The sequence below is a fragment of the Penicillium chermesinum genome, assembly GCF_028974085.1.
Source record: "Penicillium chermesinum strain IBT 19713 chromosome Unknown utg000006l:1.0-2335141.0:1.0-2336784.0, whole genome shotgun sequence".
Taxonomy (NCBI): domain Eukaryota; kingdom Fungi; phylum Ascomycota; class Eurotiomycetes; order Eurotiales; family Aspergillaceae; genus Penicillium; species Penicillium chermesinum.
The window spans coordinates 1,669,942-1,692,293 of NW_026695316.1; the positions used below are offsets into that span (position 1 = coordinate 1,669,942).

General features: G+C 49.6%; 12 protein-coding genes across 12 annotated transcripts; 8 read left to right on the top strand and 4 right to left on the bottom strand.

Annotated features, from left to right (window-relative positions):
* Positions 1 to 142: 142 nt before the first annotated feature.
* On the bottom strand, positions 143 to 1,076 carry med7 (mediator complex subunit MED7; the record flags this gene model as incomplete). Its single annotated transcript, XM_058477725.1, has 2 exons — positions 143 to 658; positions 792 to 1,076. The coding sequence occupies 2 exons, from the start codon at positions 1,074 to 1,076 to the stop codon at positions 143 to 145; spliced, it is 801 nt and encodes a 266-aa protein (XP_058328070.1).
* Positions 1,077 to 1,146: 70 nt separating this feature from the next.
* N7468_008430 (phosphatase PAP2 family protein) lies at positions 1,147 to 2,206 on the top strand (the record flags this gene model as incomplete). The annotated part of the gene is made up of 3 exons (XM_058477726.1): positions 1,147 to 1,281; positions 1,343 to 1,776; positions 1,834 to 2,206. 3 exons carry the CDS (start codon positions 1,147 to 1,149, stop codon positions 2,204 to 2,206), a joined length of 942 nt encoding a protein of 313 aa, XP_058328071.1.
* Positions 2,207 to 2,878: 672 nt separating this feature from the next.
* N7468_008431 (fungal specific transcription factor domain-containing protein) lies at positions 2,879 to 4,463 on the top strand (the record flags this gene model as incomplete). Its single annotated transcript, XM_058477727.1, has 2 exons — positions 2,879 to 2,911; positions 2,988 to 4,463. 2 exons carry the CDS (start codon positions 2,879 to 2,881, stop codon positions 4,461 to 4,463), a joined length of 1,509 nt encoding a protein of 502 aa, XP_058328072.1.
* Positions 4,464 to 5,029: 566 nt separating this feature from the next.
* Positions 5,030 to 6,926, top strand: N7468_008432 (uncharacterized protein; the record flags this gene model as incomplete). Its single annotated transcript, XM_058477728.1, has 2 exons — positions 5,030 to 6,157; positions 6,213 to 6,926. The coding sequence occupies 2 exons, from the start codon at positions 5,030 to 5,032 to the stop codon at positions 6,924 to 6,926; spliced, it is 1,842 nt and encodes a 613-aa protein (XP_058328073.1).
* A 359-nt stretch (positions 6,927 to 7,285) lies between these two features.
* Positions 7,286 to 8,527, top strand: N7468_008433 (F-actin-capping protein subunit alpha; the record flags this gene model as incomplete). The annotated part of the gene is made up of 7 exons (XM_058477729.1): positions 7,286 to 7,342; positions 7,432 to 7,450; positions 7,558 to 7,670; positions 7,726 to 7,815; positions 7,876 to 7,928; positions 7,981 to 8,118; positions 8,182 to 8,527. 7 exons carry the CDS (start codon positions 7,286 to 7,288, stop codon positions 8,525 to 8,527), a joined length of 816 nt encoding a protein of 271 aa, XP_058328074.1.
* A 443-nt stretch (positions 8,528 to 8,970) lies between these two features.
* On the top strand, positions 8,971 to 9,847 carry N7468_008434 (PEX11 domain protein; the record flags this gene model as incomplete). Its single annotated transcript, XM_058477730.1, has 4 exons — positions 8,971 to 9,121; positions 9,203 to 9,357; positions 9,460 to 9,508; positions 9,561 to 9,847. The coding sequence occupies 4 exons, from the start codon at positions 8,971 to 8,973 to the stop codon at positions 9,845 to 9,847; spliced, it is 642 nt and encodes a 213-aa protein (XP_058328075.1).
* Positions 9,848 to 10,072: 225 nt separating this feature from the next.
* Positions 10,073 to 10,794, bottom strand: N7468_008435 (GNAT family N-acetyltransferase; the record flags this gene model as incomplete). The annotated part of the gene is made up of 2 exons (XM_058477731.1): positions 10,073 to 10,311; positions 10,386 to 10,794. The coding sequence occupies 2 exons, from the start codon at positions 10,792 to 10,794 to the stop codon at positions 10,073 to 10,075; spliced, it is 648 nt and encodes a 215-aa protein (XP_058328076.1).
* Positions 10,795 to 12,632: 1,838 nt separating this feature from the next.
* N7468_008436 (uncharacterized protein) lies at positions 12,633 to 13,226 on the top strand (the record flags this gene model as incomplete). Its single annotated transcript, XM_058477732.1, has 1 exon — positions 12,633 to 13,226. The coding sequence occupies one exon, from the start codon at positions 12,633 to 12,635 to the stop codon at positions 13,224 to 13,226; it is 594 nt and encodes a 197-aa protein (XP_058328077.1).
* Positions 13,227 to 15,632: 2,406 nt separating this feature from the next.
* N7468_008437 (uncharacterized protein) lies at positions 15,633 to 16,587 on the bottom strand (the record flags this gene model as incomplete). The annotated part of the gene is made up of 2 exons (XM_058477733.1): positions 15,633 to 16,039; positions 16,287 to 16,587. 2 exons carry the CDS (start codon positions 16,585 to 16,587, stop codon positions 15,633 to 15,635), a joined length of 708 nt encoding a protein of 235 aa, XP_058328078.1.
* Positions 16,588 to 17,851: 1,264 nt separating this feature from the next.
* N7468_008438 (uncharacterized protein) lies at positions 17,852 to 19,725 on the top strand (the record flags this gene model as incomplete). The annotated part of the gene is made up of 6 exons (XM_058477734.1): positions 17,852 to 17,885; positions 18,061 to 18,169; positions 18,230 to 18,438; positions 18,496 to 18,959; positions 19,013 to 19,110; positions 19,164 to 19,725. 6 exons carry the CDS (start codon positions 17,852 to 17,854, stop codon positions 19,723 to 19,725), a joined length of 1,476 nt encoding a protein of 491 aa, XP_058328079.1.
* Position 19,726: 1 nt separating this feature from the next.
* On the top strand, positions 19,727 to 20,278 carry N7468_008439 (uncharacterized protein; the record flags this gene model as incomplete). The annotated part of the gene is given in 3 exon segments (XM_058477735.1): positions 19,727 to 20,014; positions 20,071 to 20,115; positions 20,129 to 20,278. 3 exon segments carry the CDS (start codon positions 19,727 to 19,729, stop codon positions 20,276 to 20,278), a joined length of 483 nt encoding a protein of 160 aa, XP_058328080.1.
* Positions 20,279 to 20,779: 501 nt separating this feature from the next.
* Positions 20,780 to 22,139, bottom strand: N7468_008440 (uncharacterized protein; the record flags this gene model as incomplete). The annotated part of the gene is made up of 2 exons (XM_058477736.1): positions 20,780 to 21,524; positions 21,601 to 22,139. 2 exons carry the CDS (start codon positions 22,137 to 22,139, stop codon positions 20,780 to 20,782), a joined length of 1,284 nt encoding a protein of 427 aa, XP_058328081.1.
* Between the last annotated feature and the right edge of the window lie 213 nt (positions 22,140 to 22,352).

The window sequence follows — 22,352 nt, forward strand, 5'->3', positions numbered from 1 at the left end:
AGGTAGGTTTCTAGGTGAATGATTCTAGTCTCGGCTACCTGGTGGGCTCTGCACGGCATAGAGACCTAAACATAGAGTTCTTCGGGTATTGCCTCGGCCAGCGAGGTAGTATGTGAAGTTCAAACTCGATCGTACTTTCCCCTTATACTTCTGCGTCCAGCAGATCCCAGAGCAGCCGCGAGTCCTTAATTCGGGCTGCTTGAGCGTCCGCTGCTGGGTCGGCGGAGGCCTCCTTGGATTGTTCAGCCAATTTGGCCTGGCCTCCCTCCGCCACAAGCTCACTCAGCATCCCCTCGATGTCTCCCTTCAACTTGTCCATTTCTTTGATCTCTTCTTTGGTCTTTTCCAATTGCTGTTCCATCATCGTGATTAAGCTTTCGCGGGACTGGTGAGGCCGATAGAGGTTGAGAAGGTGGTGCGCATTGATGAACAAGTTGCGCATGTCTTCCACTTTCGATTCGTATTGTTCTGGCGATACTGAGAGGATCCCGACAAATTCGAGGAAGTTCAGCAGGAGCGATTTGCTGATCTTGAGCAGGTAATATGCATGGTTGAGGGGCTGCGACGGTTGTGAGGAGCCATCGGCACTGTCTGGGGTGGGATCAGGGTATAGTTGGTTGATTCCTTGGTCCTTGAGTGACGGAAGGGTGGTTGAAAGCTATGCGGGCTGGTCAGTATGTGATTGTGCAACAAAATGCGGGCAAGGACCTACGGGTTGTATTTCACCAAAAACCGAATATTCGCTTGTAGGGGGGTTCAGGCGGTATCAGGAAACGCAGTTCTGCTGGAACCTCAAGTCCTCGCAGCTCCGCTGGTGTCCATTTTTTGTTGTGAATTGGCTGCCCATTCTGGTCTTTGGCTGCTTCGGCCTTGATCTTATCGAATTTCTCAAGATTCTCGGTCGTGAAGTGCTTCCACAAGGGCGGAGGCGGCGCAAAGGCCACTGGGACTGCGCGTTGTTGGCCGGAATCCTCCATTACGAAGAGCGCGGGAATGTGTTCAAGAGCAGACGGTGGACGAGCGAGCACAGAAGTGGGAAGCTGGTGTTGTTGGAGGTGCAGAGTGGGTCTGTGCATTCTGTTCCGCCCCGGGTTCCTCAAGGCGTCCGCCGCTTCAAGCTTGACTTGTCCTGGAGCAAACTTGAGGATGCCTCGCAGTCTAGGAGACTCGACTCCGCTTCTTCATCGCTCGGGAATCGCGGGTGCTCTTGCTCGCTTTTCCCAGCGCACTTATGCTGCGGACTATATCGCATTGGGGTTTCTGGTCGCAGGATGGACGTTGGTACGGAGAGTTGCCATGAAATCCTGCGCACCCTTGCTAATCAGATGCGCTACATATTTAGATCCAATTATTCGTTGACCCTTTCCACCGCATGTTTTCCCTCGATAATAAATCCATCCAGTATCCATTTGCGACTCATGAGCGCGTCCCTGTGTTATGGTCCATCATACTCTCCGGCGTCATTCCCTTTCTCATCATACTTGCGTGGTCCGCGGCTATGCACCCGGGTGTGCAGAAGACTCAAGTGACAGTGCTCGGGCTTCTGGTTTCTCTAATGCTCACAACCTTTGTGACGGATATCATCAAAAACGCCGTAGGCCGACCGCGCCCCGATTTGCTGTCGCGGTGCAAGCCTGCCCGCGGCACACCTAATGATCAATTGGTTTCATGGACTGTCTGCACGGAGACTAGACTACATATCCTACAGGAAGGCTGGCGTAGCTTTCCCAGTGGACATAGCAGCTTTTCTTTCGGCGGAATGGGGTACTTATGCTTGTGAGTCGCCTCCGAGGGCTGTTTAGTGTCGTATATGCTAACTTCCCACCGTTCCAGCTTCCTTTGTGGTCAAATGCATGTTTTCAGACCTCGGACTGATCTCGGAAGATGTCTCTTGGCATTTTGCCCCCTGATGTGCGCATCATTGGTCGCCATCTCTCGCTTAGATGATTATCGGCATGATGTTTGGGATGTCACTTGCGGCGCGACTCTAGGCTTGGCAGTTGCGTGGTTCTCGTATCGACGCTACTATCCCCAGCTACGATCTGTTAACTGTGATGTGCCTTATGATAAGGCTGACTTTGCTAGAGAAGGATTTGACAGATTAGGTGACGAGGAACAAGCCCTGGCGCACTCTTTATACCAGCGCAACGAGCCTGTCTCTGACGAAATCTTTCAGTTAGAAGAGAATGAGCTGTCCAGGTCATAAATATCTGTGAATGTCTAATATGAAGCAATGAAACAAGCACAAGAACCCGCAATCCCGTTCGAATCAGAATATCGCATGGTACTATCTAGGCGTCGATTCTGAAAAACGTGCCCCACTAGTAATTAAACTATAAATTTGGCTTCATAGAACCTGAAATCCCTGAATACTCTCCCCTCGCCACCAAGACTTTATACGAAACCAGGCTTTTGGGACAAGCAAAATTGCATAAAACCTGATTGGCAAGACCATCCCAAACTTCTCTTTTTCTTTTCCTTTTTGACGTTTCTATGTCAAACTCACCCCTGCCACATTCATTTCTAATACGGAGTGTAGGAGGTGGTCTCCCCGTGACCACTGGCATTTAGTTGCTGCTGTGGCAAAGACTCGGCGGGCGGTCAAGTGGGTTTGGCTCCGGAAACCCTGGTTCTCGTTCTCCTTCTCGTTTTATTTGGAACTCTTCCATCTTCATTTATGTGAACATAATTTGAAATCTTCCATTTACATCCTATGGCATTCTGTCAGGAAGCATAGCTGTGTGCTCGACCGTACAGCTAGCTTGCCGCTCATGGGTCCTTGAAACGCTATCGGAAGAGGTCGATGGGATCGCAGCATATTGAATGCCACGGAGAAAAGCAGCCGACCGTTCGGGGCCGGTAAAGACCCGATCTCGCGATGGCTGCAGGAATGTCGAAACAGCCGGGTGAGGTGTGATACTGAAAAGCCTCGATGTACGCGGTGTCGCGAGAAAGGGCTGCCCTGCTCGACTAATATCGTCCTCAAGTGGAAATCTGAGTTTGCTAGCCGAGGCTTAGCATTTGGGCGCGCGGGAGTCTGGAACAAGACGCGCCTGGGTGAGAAGAAGTCCCAGGGCTCTCTCCTTGGTTCGCCTGCTTCTTCTGCTTCTTCTGCAGATGATCTTCAGCAGTGGATGTCATTTCCTGTAGTACAGGCATGGGGGTTTATAAACAGTGGCATAGGCACATTTGCCACCCCCGAGATGGTCGATATTGCACTCAACGACCACTTCGAGCTTGCTCGTCCCAATTTTATCTACAGTGGGGTTTCGCCATCGCCGTTGCTATTCCCTCAGATGTCACACCTTGGACATGCAGAGTTGTTCGAATACTATATACACCAGCTATGCCCACGCACAACAGCCAGCTCAAAAGGAATTTCTCCTTTCTCCTCGCTCATTCTCCCATTCAGCATATCCGCCTCGCCGATCTTATTTAAGGCCATTCAAGCGTTAGGCGCTTGTCATTTATCTCGAGGCAGCTCATCTTATGCTGCTCTAGCACTTCGTCTAAAGTCAGAGACCTTGAGAGACCTCCGTGCACGTTTATCTTCTGAAGGGGTATCGACATGCTCCGCCGATCCCGAAATACTGATAGTCATTATGATGCTGTGTCTCTACGAGATTGCAGATAAATGTGACCATAATTGGACTACACATCTCAAGGGAGCCAAGGACCTCATTCGGATTCGAAGACAGAACGCTCTGGTTCTTTCAAAGCCAGTCGAAGCTCTGGATCCCGTGTCTGACTTTGCAGAACACTTCTTTGCTTTTCAAGATGTTATGGGCAGAACAGCTTGCGGTGAGGAGGTCTTGTTCGGTAGTGATTATTGGCAGGCTACCGATCAGCGTATTGATCTTTGGATGGGTTGCAGTCCAGAACTCGTCTCTATTCTTGCTAGCATCACCGAGATGAGCCGTGTGAGAAGACTCCTCGATTCCAACGCTGCCCGCGAATCATTCGCCAGCCGTGCAGCCTTACTGGAACATCGCTTGGATAACCTCGTGCAAGAAATCGACGGCGATGAGGATGACGAAACACTTCTATCTGCGGCAGAGGCAAAGCGACTTGCAGCTGTCATCTATTTGCACTGCGCACTCTTCGAAGCTAGCCCTACAACACCTTTGGTGGTGGAGTACGTGCGTAAGATTCTACAGATCGTTTCTCGTCTGCTAGAGCAAGGGGCTTTGGCCAGTGTGACATGGCCGGTCTTTGTGGCTGCAGTTGAATTAGATCCAGGAAATGATGTGGTTCCCTCCGACTCGGGGTCAGGCCGGTCGATTGTACTTAGAGCGCTGGACATGATGACCCACTCGGCTACTTCAAACATCACTAGAACACGAGCTGTCATTGTCCAAGTCTGGCAGGCGCGTGACCAATCTCTGCTTAAGGCTCCCCAGATGCCATGCAATGACTGGGAGTGGTATGTTGCGCCTATAAGCACTGCTATGACTTTGGCGTGATATGAGCACCCATTTTCTCCCTGACCCGCTAAACGATCATACTACCTCGTCCAATCTTCAACTTTTTTATAGCCCTGAATCATGATTGTATACTCATTCTCTGGCCTGTGGGACATGTTATTGCAAAGGGGTCTCTAAGCGAGTATGACAAGCCCTAAGCTTGTGCCCGGCCTTACACCGCATCACCTAGCGCCGTATATAGTTAACACCCGGCTCTAGTGTCAAAATCACTTAGTATTCGCCAGAGCAGCGACAGCTCATAGATGTTCGGGGAGGAGAAAAAGAGAACGTGATAGCCATAATTGAAACGGACAATATACTTCACTTCGAAGCTGAAAACATCTTTCTCAATGAGATATAAGAGCAATTACCTTCATAGCAACTCCTGGCCGACCGATTGCCACTGCGGGGCGACTCCGGTTTAGGACTAGCGTGGTTGACGAGCGCGACAAGTGATAACCGCTTAACCCAAGATTGTACGCGCCTGCAGACCTTCTCTTCTTCTCAATGTTGGAAAATGTGTGCTAGCGGCTCTTGGATACGCTGATGACCGCCATACCTTCACAATGGCCCAAATACGACCTCCTGCGCCTATGCGAAGTGCTTCTTCCCACCCGTTCGAGAGCAAGTTGAGCCAACAACTCCAGCCAGAAGCCTCTCCTGAACCGTTGGAACCTGTATCGCGCTCGCCCAAGTCACGATCCTTATCAGATGCCTCCAAGCCGACCACTTCATCGCAGCCAGCAACGGGTGACCTAAATCGGCCCCCGAGTAAGGACGACAGCGTCCTACCTACACCCGCTACCCCAAGCCGCTCGAGCATTCACCACCCAAATCTGGCTTTGAACCTCCCGTCAAAGACGGCCCCTTCGCCTGCCTTAACCCGTGCTCCCCTTTCTCCTAAACTCGATTCATCCCAAATCTATGGTTCACCAGGCTCGGTTCTCCCACGGCGCTCCCGTGGCTTGGACTTCTCCCGCGCTTGTACAAACCTCCACCACTCGACACTCGCGGAATCCTCCCCCGACTCATCCCCCACGATTGGAGGTCGTGGGATGAACATCCCCCAGCGACGCGGATCCCTCGGCTCTACCTCTGTTCCTCCTTTCTCTACGTCAGGGCCCGCCGATCGGGCCACCATTTCCAGCTCTGTCTCCAGTGTGAACATGATGGAGTCGGACACGAGCAGCAGCGAAGAAGATGATGATGATGACCAAATGATGGGTGACGCTACTGATGCCGTGCTCAGTACTCCCCAGGCAAGTCGGATGGGCGGCTCAAATCCATTCGCACCGGCTAACGTCCAAAGCCCCGGTAACGACTGGATGGGTGGATACTCCCAAGCAGCCGCCAATCTCATGAGCTTCCAGCGTGCGCGTTTCCGGAAAGGACGAAGCCGCCACAGCTCCAGCAGTGGGAACAGCTCCAAGCCAAGCCCCGGTCCTCAATCACCTCCCGTAATGAAGAGCGTCGAGCATCCCTCGGCCGGGTACTTTGGACAAAAACCGAATGCCAATGCCCATTCTCGACGTGAGAGTCTGAGCCTTGGTACCCGTGACCTACGGCTATCTGACCTAAGTGATGATGGGGAAGGTCGGGGAGTCCGAAGTGGTAGCCCCACTGCTGGTGTCCATCCAGAAGGTGGACCGTTGGGGGTCATTCGCCGTGCTGTTACTCGTCGAAGCAGCCTTTTGGTAAGTCTTACAATGACGTACATTATTTCCAAGCACGTAATCTAATATGTAGTAGCCCAAGACGAAGACCTTTGCTCGCATTCGGGCTGCTTTAATGGAGGAGGGCGCGCCGGCGGACGACGATATCAAGAAAGAGGCAGAAGTCATACGGCAGGTCCGTGACACTGAGCCCGAGCCGACATCTCCCACCTTGAGCTCTATTCCCACTTTGAAGGCGTCTCAACAGTCGGAACCCATGGATGGAGAACAAAGCCCAACAAAGTCGACCTCCAACAGCTTCAGCAAGCAAGCTAGCCGTAACTCTGCAGGAGTGGAGTTCTGGAACTCCTTCGACGAGCGATATCGAACCCCGCCGCCGGCACGCCAGGCTCCTTTCACCCATATGGAAGACGATATGGCGATAGACATGACCCCGTCCACTACGGTTGAGTCCAAACCACGTTCTCGGTCGTCCACGCCTCACGCACCAGGGTCAGCTGTTGGAGAACTCCGTCGCAAGCGACGCCGAGAAGATGACTTTGATCCGAATCTGTTCAAACGACGGGCTGTGTCTCCGAGTGTGAGCGCTCACAGTAGCCCAGTACTGACCCATTCGTCTATGGTTGACAATGGTCCTAGTATCTGGGGTCCGCCTTCGAAACTTGGTCCCCCTTTCAACCCAGACAATGGCAATCGCACTACACCACATTCAGGTACTCCTAAGCGTGTTGGCCTACAAGGTATGACGGAGGCTAGCGATGGCTTTATGAACATGAGTATCGATCATTAAAGAAAGAGGGTATCGGCGTTGATATTTTATTATATGTTTTGTTCTCAATTATCGCTTACGTGGATTTTTCCATTCTGGTCTCAATTTTGCATGGTGTTGGGAGAGCTGGTCACGTTTGGGTCTTTCACAATCATTTTCTTATTCCTTCATTTTTATGATACCTTATCTCGATCTGCTTAATGGAACTGTTTTCCACCCTTGAGCTTGTCTGTATGTTGATCTAGAAGCTACCCGCAACCCCATCACCGTAGGCGGAAACACGTGCGGGTCCCCCGCTCCGAACTCAACTTGGCCTCCGCAAACCACAGCTTCCCCCCTCGTCTACCACTTCTGTTGCTGTTTCATTGGTTACATTCAGCATGACTTCGACAATTGAGCTCGCATCCTCTTTCATTGAGGGTGCTCCTCCAGGCGAGGTGAGCCACCGTCCAGGCCTTGACAGCCTTTCAACCCCCCCACTCCATGTTTATTGAGAACTTGCTGACCTCGGACCTGGCTCCCGTAGCTCGCTGATGTTGTCGCCGGTAATTACACCCATTCCTGCAATTGAGCCCGGTAGCACCGGTGCCACAACAATTCTCGTTCCACAACCTCCTGCATGTGCTGACTCTGGACCGCTTCCCCGCCATAGATATTCAGACCCTGACGGAAGGCGACGATGTGATCTCTTCGCTTACCCCTGCATTCGAGCGATACAACGAGAGTCAGTTGACCACTGTGAAATTACCGGGCTCCAGCCAAGAGGTAGGCGTCTGGATTGGACTACAATTGGGCTAGCAGCATGCTGACCATCGGGAAGGTTATTGTCAGCGAATTCAACAAGCTCGAGGGCAACCGCTACTTTGACACTGAAAGCCAAACCTCGTTTGAGTTTGACCATGTCACACAAGTTAGTTTCCCTTTGCTGATATTCGGGCCGATTTCACCGGGCTAACCCCCTGGCTTCTAGACTGCCTCAGGAGCACAATCATCGCCCTTAGAGTCCCAAAATGCGGACTTGATGTAAGAGCCAATAACATCCAATAAGACTGTTTGAATGCTTACAAGGTTATAGCAAATCTCTGCAGAAGGCCCTCGCTATCCACGCTCAAGAACACTATCCCAGCTCCTCCCACGGCGTCTACCCCATTGAAAACGATACCGCTATCGCCATTCTTCTTGTCGCAAACCGCTATTCCCCTAACAACTTCTGGTAAGAATCGGCTCGGATAGGAATATATGACTTGTCAAGTAATTAATCGCGTCATATCAATAGGAATGGCCGATTCCGCGCCATCTACCAAGTTCCCGTCTCCTCCCCAGCCCTCACCGGCAAGATCCACATTGACGTCCACTACTACGAGGACGGCAACGTTGCCCTAAACACTTCCAAGCCTGTTGATTTGTCTGTTTCCTCCCTGTCCGCCGAGGCGATTGTCTCGCGCATCGCGGCCGCCGAGCGCGACTATCAGGAGGAGCTGAACCGGGCGTTTGTCGCTTTGTCCGAGGGCGCTTTCAAGGGGCTGCGCAGACAGCTGCCCATCACTCGGCAGAAGGTCGAGTGGGAGAAGGTCGGTGGTTATCGGCTGGGACAGGATATTTCGGGCGGCAAGGCCCGGTAGACATGTTGTTCAGGGCGGTTCGATTAGCGTGAATATTTTCATTTCATGAATATCAATTCAAGCCATTTTTGTGTCTCTTTTTAGTTCAGCCACTGCTCACTGCCCGCCATGTAAAGTGGTTGCCTCGTGATACCCGTAAATTGCTTCAAGAGGGCCTCTCATGTCATGCACCTCCCATTATCAATGGATTACTAAATCAGCCACAGTTCTTGAAGCAGAATTATCAAGCCTCGGAAATAACTCCGATCTCACGCTACTTTTCAACAATCAGCCCTCCAGGGCTCCCTCGTACAGGCTGAATAAGCGAGGGAAAACAGCATACCGTGGCGCGTGGGGGCGCGAAGCCCCAGCAAAACTAGCGGGATAGCCCAGCCTCACCGTTGGACATTGGGGCTACCTTGTCCAATTTCCCTTGTATAGGACCGGGAAATCTCTTCGTCCAAATGGCAATGAAACTCACCCGCTTCTTCAACGATATGGCCGGCCTGGAGAAGACCCTGCGTCTGATCCAGGCCGTGGCCCAGATCGCCGCCGTCTTTACCGTGGGCAGCACCGCTGTGCGCCTGACGACCGCCAAATTGCAATTGGCTCTCAGTAAGTGGTCCACATCAGAACCGATACACGTCTTGTCTATGTTTGACTTGATACGACAGAGCTGACGAGGCATGCTTCCAGCCCGGCGATTCTTTCGCTTCTTTAGCTTTGTAGGCGCCTTCGAGCGCGTCTTTACCCTCCTGATTCATGGCGGCTTGAGCTCGACGGCCGGAACGATCGATATGGCTAAGTGGACCGCTTTTGGATTTTACTTCATTTTGGAGGATACTACTATTGTATGTCCCCGTGTAGGAAGATGCTATTCTATGGCGCTTCTCCCCTCGCGCCTTGCTCCTCTGGGCTTGCCTGTATACTTCCTTGCTGACTATATCTCACAGCTTCATGCCCTGGGCGTGTGGCAGGTGCCCTGGGAAGAACGGATGATGCGTGAGGCTAACTCGTGCTGGTTCTATGCTTTGGCATTTTCCTCTCGTGGGAGGGCTGCATGCTCTCTATACCGCGAGCCAGGAGGGTCCAGCTGAGCCTAACCGGGAGAAAGAGAAGACTGAAGGAAAGCTGGATGAGAAGGAGGGAGAGCAGACTCAGGAGGCTCCCGCTCCCAAGGTTAATACCTCGGCTGTATGGCAGCAGGTTGTGGGTGAAAGCTGCGACATTCTCCTTCCTCTCGAGCTGTTGAACTGGATGCCCACGGGTGATCTGGTCATCGGGGTGACCATGGTGGTGAGCACGCTTTTGAGTATTCGGAGTGTCTGGGCTCGCGTTTGAGGGGCTTGGGTGAATTTGCGGTAGAATAGAACTTGTTTGGATGTTCAGGCTCTTGAAACGGTGATTAATTAAGACTATACAGTGTCTTTAGACATGCTTCATATCAGGGGCAAATGCAAATACTGTCCGTAAATGTATCATTATTCTACTATAAGGTCGGATTCTTCATGTTTCTGCCATATTGGTAACATCTGCGCTCTCCTGTTGAAGGCAAGATTGATCATGTTACGCTTCCTTTACCATATTATATATGGGATACGTTTCTCCCCCAAACTCAGATAGGTCGATCGTAAGCTTTTCAAGATCTTTCCATCCCAGCTTCAAGTACAGATTATGACCCGACGGAGATGCTTGGATGAAGATTCTTGAAGACGTGGCTCTCGCTTGCTCAATCGCCCATGAGAGCAGTGCTGAGCCATAGCCCCGGCCTTGATGACTTGGAAGGGTATACAGCGCACCGATGTCTATTCGTAAGCGCCATCCATGTCAGCGCAGATTCCAGCCTTATTGTCGTCAGCTCTATGTCCAAATAGCTTACAGGAGTCGGCTTGCTTGTTGTAGTATTTGTCACTTGCTTTCAAAAGTGACCTGAACTTGTTCTGAAGTGGGACATTGAATCCTTCTGGATACGCCGGCAGGTTTTCCGCGGCCGACCCCTCAAGCGGTAACTCTACGGGGACGGTTAATTTGATAAATGCGAGCATCATTCCAGTTGTTGTGTCAAAGATGGCTGCGGTTTTGGTTGTTTTCATTTTCATAATTGTAATTTCGCGGGTCGTCATCCAGCTTTTGGTCCCAGCAGGGTCCGTGTAGATAGGATACATGCGAGAAAACAGCGTATCGTATTGATAGGTAGAGAATCTCAGCTCCGCGATTTCCGCTCCATATTTTGGGTCGTCGATCTCTCGGATCTCCAGGCCTTCTGGGAGGGTGTTGGCGACCGACATCCCAGGGTTGATCAACAGCGTGTTCAAAGGGTTGCAGGGATTGTCTCTATGTGTCACGATGGTACTTGAGGTGTTCCAAAGTTCTCTATTGTAGAAATATGCTCTTTCTTTTCGACGCAGAGATCTTTTAAATGTGACTGATCATTCAGCATGACTCATTGGATTGGCTTACACCGATGCCGCCGCTATATAAGAAAGCCGGGGGCCCACGATTGCGAACATTCAAAAATCTAAACTCACGGTCTCAAACAAACGCCTTACGACAGTCGATAAAACGCATGAATCCCATTAGACACTGTTCCTTCCTTGGCTTGAAAAATTCAGAGGGGGAAAAATTAGAAAAGACAAGAAAAGAGCGCGCTTGTCTTTTTCAGTTTCCCAAAAAGACAAAAAAGATGTGGACTCGCGGGGAATCGAACCCCGGACCACTCCCATGCTAAGGGAGTATTATACCACTAAACCACAAGCCCTGGTTGTTGGAGAAACGCTCATTTTGTGCGCTATGAACCAGGATATGAAGTTTCCTAGTCATCACACACGTACCGCACTATCAACACCGTTGCTGGCGTTCGAAGAAACGGGCCCGACGAAGCGATCTTTCTGGGCGGCGGGGCGACGCGCTTTGCCGCAAAGATTTCTGGCATATGCCTTGTTTTCCTGTACTAGCTGTGTACCCTGGGCGATGCAGGCAGATTGTGTCTATTGTCAGAATGATGCAGCCCACTTCATTCAAATAAACGGACTGGTAATGCTAATCTCAGATTTGTACCGCAATGTTCTGTTTGAGACACCAAGCTTGTTCCCTCGTAATCCATATTTTGAGAACATTTGGTTCTTATTGGTCGATTGAATCTCTCTTACGATTACCTACTACAAAACACAAGTCTAGAGCCGGTTGAATGATCGGGCAAATTGAGGTTCCCTTCGTGCAAAACCAAGGAGTGCGGCGATATATATCCACCGATTATCCCAATCGGCAACACCGATGCACTTTCAAGCACTTTGCATGATCTCCGACACGGCTGGTTCTTAGCTTACGACGCATTACCCAGTTGTCCCTCGTTCTCTGGAGTCCATCCGCTTAACGTCCCATAACACGCCATAGGATTAAAAATTGGACAATGGAGCGAGCGTGCTTTATGCGACCTCTTCTATCCAATCTCGACGATGAGAATCGTGTTCACGCTCGGCCGCAGATATGGCAATACCAAGAGAAAGGACGGAGATGAGGGATGTTAATTGGACAGGGATCGTCATTTGAAGTCTTCAATCAATAATGGAGTATAAGTTTCTTCTTGCCTGGCTTTCGATAGAATCTGCTCCTATGACAACAAATTCCAGCCGGAAGAGGCCAGTTGGGCCATCTCTAATATAGCCTTCATTTGGAGATGCGAGAAAACATTTGATCATAGAGGACCATCTACTATCCGAATTTCCAGCGTGGAAGAAGCCAATTTCCTAAAATCTCCTGCCTCGACAACTAGATGCATGATTCTTGTCAAGCCAAACGATAGCTTCATGGCGTTCGCTGGAGGCCACCGCTACAAACAAGGTTGTCGGTCAAAAATTGGCCAATATCTTATAAGCATCAGGAATTCTAAGATACTGAAGGCGGAATTTCCTAGTCGGTGAAGAATAATGAGGACGATTATGTGTGATACAAAGTAATTCAAGTTGCAATTGGAAATTAAATCTGAGCTCTTGCCTAGTTCATCTTTCTTGCTCTTATCCACCTTCGTGCCTTCCTGCTCTTCGCCATTCCTGTCATGATCAAGCTTCAGTCCCTGTTCTTCTCCTACTCCAAGAAGCACGAAAGAATCGTTTTTTCTGCATTCAAGATGAGGCCTCACAAACGCAACAAGCCGCGAGTTCTGTTGGCTCTTTACGCCCAGCCCGATCAACCAGAGTACCCGCACTACGCGCTGCTCATCACGCCCAAGTTCAAGCCCTCGCTGCATCAGAACCTTGGTGACAAAGAACAAGCCCCAATCCCCGCGACCAAGTACCATGTCCAGAAGTCGCGCCAAAATCTCCAAGGTGAACTGTTCCGGCCCTGGCAGTTCGAGAAGACGGATATTGCAGATATCGACCGTGACCCCGGCATCCTGGTCTGCACCATGATCGGCAAGGTGCTCGACCTCAAGCGATTGAAATACGTGCTCCCCACAACGCCCGTCTACCAGCTGAACCACCCAGATCAGGTACGAGCCTTGAATTTCGACGATCATACGTGGGCCCGGGACGGTTACCAGGAGCTGAAGGATCACCACATCATTGCTGGTATAGATTGGACCGCGGCTGAAGAAGGTGCCAACGCTTTCATGCGACAGAAACACAACAACGACCCATGGGCTGCTGGCTGTAGCGAGGGACGCAACCAGCCCCTCGTCCCGATCGTGGACCTGACTTCCGGGTGTATGTTGCGGACATAAGGCGCAGCGGATGGAACAGGGCTGTCAGTGGCCTTGCGGGGACTCGAGAGGTTTGGCATTTCCAACGTGAACACGAGACTTTTCCTTCTGCTGTCAAGAATCAACATAGTCACAGAAGTCCAGTGCCCTGATCACCCAAGAAGACGGTTCTTGTATTCGAGGAGAATGGCGCATGACGATAACACCAGGCAAGAACACCCAGTTGAAGTATTCAGAAAGTCGCTTTCCTCATTGAAATTAACATCATAAGATTAAAAAAGTGCAATCAGTAGGTCCATTACAGCTACTAATACTCAACTAGATGCAAAGGAGGCCGGGGCTCAAGTATTCCTGGTCTCTAGTGGTACCAGTAGTCTCCCCAATGACCCTTCATATCTCCACTCCTCTCATATTTTGAATGTTGAAGCCGAGGGCACCGGTGCCTTTTAACTTCCCTTGCTCAATCTCAAATCCGAAATGTCAATTAATGGCTTCGATGGCAGCGCAGCTTACGTCTCAAGTCGGGACAAGCGCTGGTCTGGAAACAGCGTTCTCTCAGCCCCCAACCTTGACGATTTGATTCGCACAGAATAGTTTATTGGCCCAAACCAAGATTCTGTCCGCCAATTTCTGCAGAGATCAATTGTTATTCCCGTAGAAGTGAAATGAAGAGCAAGTGGGCATCGCGGTTAATTTGTTTCACTATGCCATCTGGATCGTAACGGGTAACCTGTTTAGGTAGACCTTTGGCTGGTGGCGAGGTCTAGGTTATCAAGGATTCAGCCTTAAATCAGGTCTTGACCCTAGTTATACCAGTAGAAATAAAGCGCAGCTCTTTAGCCCTATTTTGTGGTCACTGAATAGCTTCAACTTCCGATTAAAGGGATTCAGTATTATAGCAATAGTGTTTCAACGTCGGGTCGGTGGCGTTTTGTTATCAAATCCCTTTTATTCCTTGACTATCGAGGCTGATTGATAGAAGGCCAAATGAGCATAGCTTAAGACCTAACTGGCCCAGTATGGTAAGCTGAGTGCACCGAGGTTATAAAATCTCTATCAGGAGTCTCTAATAGTGTTGGGATGCGGGGTCCGGAGGGCCGTCCGCGGAAAGCTAGTCCCTCTACGCAGCCAAAGCAGGTGAAATCTCCTACTTGTTCCTTATGTGGAGCAAAAGATCAACGATGTAAGAAATGCACTTGTAAGGAATAAGTTCAATATTTCACGTACTTTAGGTGGTAAAACTTCTTGTAAAAGGTATGACTGGATATGGCCTTTTTCGCGCGCTTAGGTTTGCCGCTCGGGTAGGATTATCGTTAACTATCAATAAACCCGGATATTGATTATACCGGCCCCGGAGCTCGAACCCCGCAGATGGTCGAGATCATATGTCGCACAACTGGGCTGTCTCGAGGAACACTCATTTCTCCTTTAATTTGGTCCGCACTATTTCACTGTTTATACATTCATTTGTCGTCTATTTATATTGTACTCCGCAGTTGGCCCCTATTACGGAGGTCGCTTTCAAAAAGATCTAGGTTTTGCTTTTTTTCTGGATTGCCATATTAAGTAACATCAAAATCACAAAAATCTTGACATTGAATAGAATGTACTTACAATAAATGCCCTCCAGGGGCTTAAAACGACGATCAACGATGGTGTGGATGCTGAATTTGCGGAAAAGACGATGCCAGGACCCGAACCGAGCTTGGCCAAGAGACTAGCAGAGATGGGAGCCACATGTTCGAATTTGGAAATTGATTTACAAGATCTACAGAGTTCTCTTAACAGAGTATGTTATGTATTATATTCGTCATTCTAGACCGCGATTACCGACTGTAAAGAAAAGCCTTCACACTACCTGAAATTAGGCACGGAGTACTGGGTACATCACATGGTACATAACTGGAGACACGGGATGGTCGCAAATTTGGTATGTACTTTTGCTACCTCGTGCAAGGATTATATCAAGGAAGCGATGCGCTACGCGAGTCATGCACCTAATTTAATTGGTGAGATTAGTCTGGTGGGGCCGGGTACAAATTGGATGTACATGCACTAGTGTAATATACTAGTAATGGCCAAAAAACAGCTCAGCTCGCATCCGTCATGGGTAAAATATATTGCTCATCTAAATTCGCGCTGTAGACGGCGCGTTTCTGTGTCGATATTAGCCCAATAAGAGGGCGGGGAGGGGAGTGTGTATAACCATTTTTCAGCCAACTACTCCATAATATGTACATAATCAATTCATAAATAAATATATAGACTGAATTATACGTAGCTATAGAGAATCTTGTCCGAGATTAGTATATAGAAGGGGCGGTAATAATAATTAGACCACATGGAAGAGATAACATTCGCAAGATTCGCCAAAAGTAAAAAAAAAAGAAAGCCGCTATCATTCCAACCACTTTTCAGCCAAGTGTTTCACTGTCTGGGTGTGTCGTGCTGTTGTTCGTAAAGCTCCGCAAGTCCAGTAGTAGGCGTACTCGACGAAAGTTCCCTCATGCCAATGTCGTTTGAATAGTAGCCGCCATACGACCCTTTTTGAGACTGGGAGGTATCCTGGAATGAAGGGACAGTTTGAGGGGTTATAGCCTGCGATGAAAACCGCTTTCTCTTTCTCCTTTCTATAAAACCCCAAGCCAAAGCCAATATAAGCAGCACACCCAGTGGTACACCAACACCAGCACCGATCGCTGCATCTTTCGAATCACTGTGCTGCCCAGAACTAGCGGAGCCAGTTGGAGAGCTGGTAGAAGAGCCGCTGGTAGAGTTCTGAACAAAGGGAGAGGTGTCTCCATTTGAAGATAGGGTGCTCAAGGCAGCAAAGCCTGGGATAATTGCCCCGGTCTTCCAGAGTTGCCATGGAGATGGCGGTGAGAGAACTGTATTGTTTGGCTTGCTGCAAACCGGCACGTCATGATCGGAAACAACAGAGTTGCAACAGTACGTAGAATGTGTGTCGTTATTACTGAATGGAATAATAGCCGCTCCACCAGATCGTTCGCTGTCAGTCTCAGCTAAGAGCAATATTAATCCACTGTCAATTCTTATTTTGTAGTATCTGTAAAAACTCACTGCAATAGTCCGGACAAGGAAAGTTATCTTCAGGTGTACCATATCCACTCTTAGCGGTACAGCTACCCCGTGAAAGCTGGTACGGTTGAACGAGGTTCAAGCATAATCCGTTATCAAGACAGGCCGATTTAGGTGAGCAACACCATGTGGTGTCTGTGCCAGATTGACATGGCACATCGTTGCTTGGTGATCCATCTGGATAATAGCACTGGGTCGCAGAAGTCATCGAGACCAAGGCTCCTAGGAAGATGACGCGGATTGCAAATTCCTTCAGGGGCCCCGCCTTAGCCATACCCGTCATGCAGGTCGTGAATGCACAGAGACTGTGGGAAAGAGTAAAGGAGGCTCTGCGTTCTGGAGATGGGCCGTTATTTCTGCTGTGGTCTGACGTGAAAGAGAGTTGGATATACAGAGAAGAGACTAAGTCCTGCTGATGAGGTACTTATTGAAGGCTGGTCGCAGGGTTAATTTAGTCTCTTCCTGTTCGTTTAATTTCGTTTTCTGTCCTTTCGGCCGTATCTTTGTATCCTATCTATATGTATCCGTGAAGGGCGGGCCAGGGGTTTGTCGCGTATTTTAGTGGAACTCGAATCTATACACTAGTACAGTCAATACGTGGGACAATGTACAGTACGGCAGTGTATTGTAAGCGCCCCAAGCCTGGTCAGACCGGAGCTGTACTAGAGAAAACAATACTAGTGCAAATCCATAGAAAAGTGTGTCATTGGGCTAAGAGCTAGTGTCCGAAGATCCCGGGATAATAAGGGATAAATATCCTAACACCGTCCGCCTCTAGCACTGTTGCTGTCCCGTAAAAGGCGTTTTCTGCCGGCATCACAGCAAGCCTGGGATAAGTTCCGCAAAATCATCGTGTTTAATATGAGCGGCTATTCTATGTATAGAATTCTCGATTAGGTCAAAACAGGCCGCGACAATAGGCCCAAAGCAATTGGCTGTCTATTTACGCCCGTATTGGTGTAAGATAAGGTGGAGACCCTTGCGACGCACACTTCTGGTGGAGCGGCGGTTAACTTGCGGTCTAGTCGACCAATAAAGCTTCCTCTACGAGTGCCACACCGGCTCCCCCGACAACCGATGTGGGGGCGAAGGCATTTGGTTCGATGAGCTGATGGAGATCGGTGTGATAAGTTTTAGATTCGCCCAATAATCTAAGGCCACCTTCCGTTTCATCTGTACACGTACCTTGTAGGAAATAAGTACATGAAATTTAGTTGTGTCATCTATTTCTGCCTACCGCTCAAGATTCCGGTTCACTTCTGTGTCCACAAACAAAAGCAATGCTATGACCGTGCAGATCCACCCAATGTTCTCCCTATTCTGGTTGACAAGATTTCATCAAATTCATTCTTTAGATATCACTAGCATCCCAGGCCTTGGAGCGATTCAGCCTAAGTCGCCACGAAATGTTTTTCTGAAACTGTTTGCTCTCCTGATTTAAGTTCAACTGCGGCTGTTTCCCTACCCACCATCGCGTCATCTTTTGCATCCTTTACCAGGCCCGCTTGAGAACTCTAGCAGCCCAGGCGAGGCACAAAACGCAGAGGATGTCTTCTAAATATTTCCCTCCAACAGGTGGTGGTACGTGTACTCAACTTCCAGTCAATTTCTCTCGCCGTTATGCACGTGTGTATTATTATGTCCCGGTGGGCATGTTCCTATTCCTTTTCGGCCTTTTCATCTCTCGGCACAAGTGAGTTCGAACCCCTCTAGTCTAGAGTGCCAACTAAAGCGCACATAATTAGATCATCGATAGTTCTCCGACCAGGAGAAACAGTCGGTACTGGCCGTGAGGTCCGCCCAGCCGATGACAAATCACCATTTGCTCATGAGCCTAAGGGACTCGGAACGCTACGCGATGTCAGGTTTGTAGCGACCTTATTGATAAAGTGGATCATGCTGATTATAGTTGTTGTCCGTTGCAGGGAGGAGCGTTTTTACTTGGGTGGGGTGCTGACATTGGGGGAAGAGCAGCCAAGGTCTTTCGTTTATGACCCATATCCAGATTACAACGGACCAGAATGGCGCAACGAGTTTATGGGCAACTTTCAATCTTGCCAAGGACCTAGAGGAAACATCCTCGACCGTAGAAGCCCCAAAGACATGGTTTCCGTCTATCCTGGTGTGCCAAAAGGTATTCCTTAACGCAAAAGCCCCCCTTATACCTTAATCGTCACTCACGTTTGAATAGAATTTCCCCCCTCATTGGTCGGCTCATACGCAGCTACTGACCTTGATGGGTATGTTTGCGTTGACCGGCATTCTCGGTTGGGTGCGTACGGATACGGTGACCAGTATCACATAGCATCCCAGTCTCGGATCGCAGGGACTGTACAATGGGATAGGGTGAATTGGGGCGATCTCCAGACACAATGCGTTCAGAAAAATAAAGAGAGATTCGAGGTATCCCAAACCAATCAAGCCCATGTCTTGCACGCTTTGCCGCAAAAGCCCCCAGCTTCGGCGAGTGCTTCTCAAGAGAAGCCTCCTTCATCGAATCCGCTCGGTCAGCAAGTTAAAAAGAGGTCTGCGATTATTCTGCGAGCTTGGCATGATATGGATTGGAATGAGAATATGAAGCAGCATGTTCGATCCCTTATCATGGAGCTGTCTCTTCATTCCGGCGGAGAGTACGAGGTCTTCATCTTGTCCCATGTCAAAGACAAGGCCATTCGTCTTTCCCTCAAGATGACGAATATTTTCTCAAGTTGAAAGCAAAGTTCATCCCTCCTGAGTTCCATGACATTACCGTGCTTTTTAATGATCAGACGCTTGAGTCGTGGTACCCGAATATCGAAGAGCATAGGTGAGTATGATCTTTATTGGCTATTTCTGAGCCGAAAACACTGACAAAGTCAGTCCAATGTTTCAATACTGGCAACCTGTACAGGCATTTGCACAGTCTCATGCTGACTTTGACTACTACTGGCAAATTGAAATGGATTCGAGATTCACTGGCCATTCTTATCATTATCTTGAAAAGGCTGTGAAGTTCGCCAAAGAACAACCCCGCAAATACCTTTGGGAACGTAATGCATATTTCTACATTCCAGGTTCCCATGGGACGTGGGAGCAATTTGCGGACATGGTGGCCTCTTCAATGAGAGGCTACGAGAGTGTCTGGGGGCCAGTCGTTGGCACCGAAGGTGCACCAGCAAATCCCCTCGGACCCCGACCGCCCGTGAACTCCCCCGACGACGATGATTTTGAATGGGGAATTGGCGAAGAAGCAGATTTCATTTCGTTCTTGCCAATATTTGACCCTATAAATACCGAATGGCCCTTCTCCGACAAAATATGGGGGCTGCCCGAGAATATTCCTCGCAGAGCGTCGCCAGTTGCGATGGGTCGTGTTTCTAAAGTGATACTTCAGGGACTGCACGACATGCAAGTTGAGAAAAAAATCCGGGCTGGTATCTGAGATGACTGTTCCGACCTTTGCCCTTTGGCATGGTTTAAAGGCTGTCCACTTTCCTCACCCAATCTATCTCGACGGAAAATGGACAGCTAAGGAACTCGGACGGATTTTAAACCCTGGCCCACCTGACAGAATCAATGGCGATATGGCAAGTATTTGGAACTTCAATCACATGTGGGACCATATTCTTTACAGATTCAGTTATATGTTCACAGCGCAAACCGCCGAAGACTTTTATCGAAGATGGTTGGGTTACAAAATCGATCCGAACCAATATACGGATGGCACAATTGTAAGTTCGCATCTATTGAGTACTGGAACGAATGACTTATGTTCTTCAAAAACTAGCATCAGGATCCGCAGGGTCGTAATTGGTTTGATGGCGGCCACCTTGTAAGTCGTGTAGCTCGTCGGTTTACGTCTAATCAAGCTAACACCACGGGCTTCTTCTAGAGGGAAGACCTTTATGGCCCTTTATGTCTACCCCCCTATGCTTCTCCATCCGATCAAAAACACCGACCTGAAAAAGGGCCCTGGCATGGCAGTTCCGGTCTGAGAAACCACGCAATAAATGTATGTTCATATCCAACATATCTTCATTTTCATGTATTATATTTTGAATACAACAGACTTGAGTATTTCTACATATTCAGCGTGAAGACTTTGTTAGCGCTGAAATCTTTGGGCTGTCAGTGTTAGTCGAATCTGCCGCTCGTTACCAGCACCGTCCGAACTACCGCTAAAGTTGGCCGAGATAGGGTGGGGCTTACGCTCAGCTCTTTGAACTATTCTCCTTCTGTCTGTACTTTCTAAATCCAAATGCAGCTACACGGCGTCATTAGAGCTTATAATCTCCGAGTGCAATCGAATGCTTCGTGTCAAGGCAGGTACCATGAGCTGACTATACTTCTACGACAGGATATATCTAGGCATAATATCAAGCCCCCGGTTTCATTCCGGGCGCCCTTATGGTACTAAGGACTTGTCGTGATGGATCAGTATGCACTACAGATGCTTGAGGGTTGCTTACCCTACACAAGCCCCATAAACCTAGCTATCAGTCTAGCATCCACGAGGTCTCATGCGCGGCAAGTAACTTCTCGTGCTCGGCCTTGAGCTCCTGGGGATCATTCTCCTCGAACCAGAAAGCCCAGGTACTTTGCGTGTTAATACCAAGATTACCCCGACTGCTCTTCAATCCCACATGCTGTATCTGCTGGGGCGCATACGCATATCTCGTCAAGTGAGAGTTACTCGCATACTCTTCGATCAAACTATCAGTCTGACCGGCCTTCCGATCCTGAAGAAAGGCGATCAAGTCTGGGACCTGTTCGCGGGGGTAAACTAGGCCCTGTGTGCAGCAGCCAAATATGTTCATCTCAATGACGCCTTTCAAGGGGCATAACGAGTACTTTCCAACCATGTATACCAATGCTGTGAAGGTGGGTATTATGATGAAGCACACGGCTGCAAGGGTCCAATTGTCAAGCCAGCGTCTAGAAGCTGGCAATCGTCGACGAACGGCCAGAAGAAGCGTGAGTCCAAATACCATCACCAGGAAAAAGGCCAGGGGCATATTTCGGTACCAGTAGTCGGTTGATTGCCAGGAGAGCGAGGTCTCGGTAAAGAAAAGCCGGAGGTAGAGCCATGCTGTGCTGCGGTCGGCTTGTCCTTGCGAGAGTTCGGTAAGCCCATTCAGGGTCTTGATCATCCAGCCATCCGCCAAAATCACGTCGTCTTCCAGAATGAAAATATAGGGTGCGCCGGTCTCCAGGCAGGTGTTCAGGAGGTAGACATAGTCACTAGAAAAGGGGGAGCGGTAAGGTTAGAAATACCATCGGCACTCGTTCAGCTAGGATGTCCGTTGAAACGACTTACTATACCCCCTTCTCGTAGTAGTCACGCTTCTCCTCCAGCTCCCGCAGATGCGCCAATTCCGCGTCGGAAACATTATACGAACTCACAGAGTCACTCAGCCGCTCCACCCACTTCTGACCCCAGCTTGGATGCTGCGTCGGATCTGTATTCGCGAAAAGAATCGACAAATGCAAGGCACGTCGTTCCCGTGCGTCCAGATCGCTCAGCAGCGACCCAATTGAGGCCTCGAAGTAATCTGCATTGTCGCGCCTGACTGTCGCAAGCGCCGCGCACATCAACGGACGATCCCGGCCCTTGACGGCATCGAGTGCCGAATCGAAGGGTACATTGTAAGTGGAGGTAAGATTGAGCGCCTGCTGTTCCCGCGCCAGGCTGTATTTCCACTTGAACACGTCGCGGATGTCGAAGAAGGCGGAGTGCGGGTCCCGCCAGAAGCGGAGGGAGCAGTACTCGAATATGAGAAGATAGACGAGCCCAGCTGTCAGCAGCACTTTGACTGCAGGCTGCTGGAGCAGGCGCAAGACCGGACCAGACCTCATCGAAACGGAGGCAGTGAGGACGGGGGTAGTCGCATCGTGGACGATGTGGGTTTGTGACTCTTCGGATCTAGTTTGCAGGGTTCCGCTGGCTTAGCCACGTGCATTCTTGTTGATCCAATCCGCTGATTTCTCCGGCCAATCCTTAGAATGGCATTTACCCCCACAGTCGGGGACCCTATTCGGCAATTGCTGAAAGCTCAGGACCTCCACCAC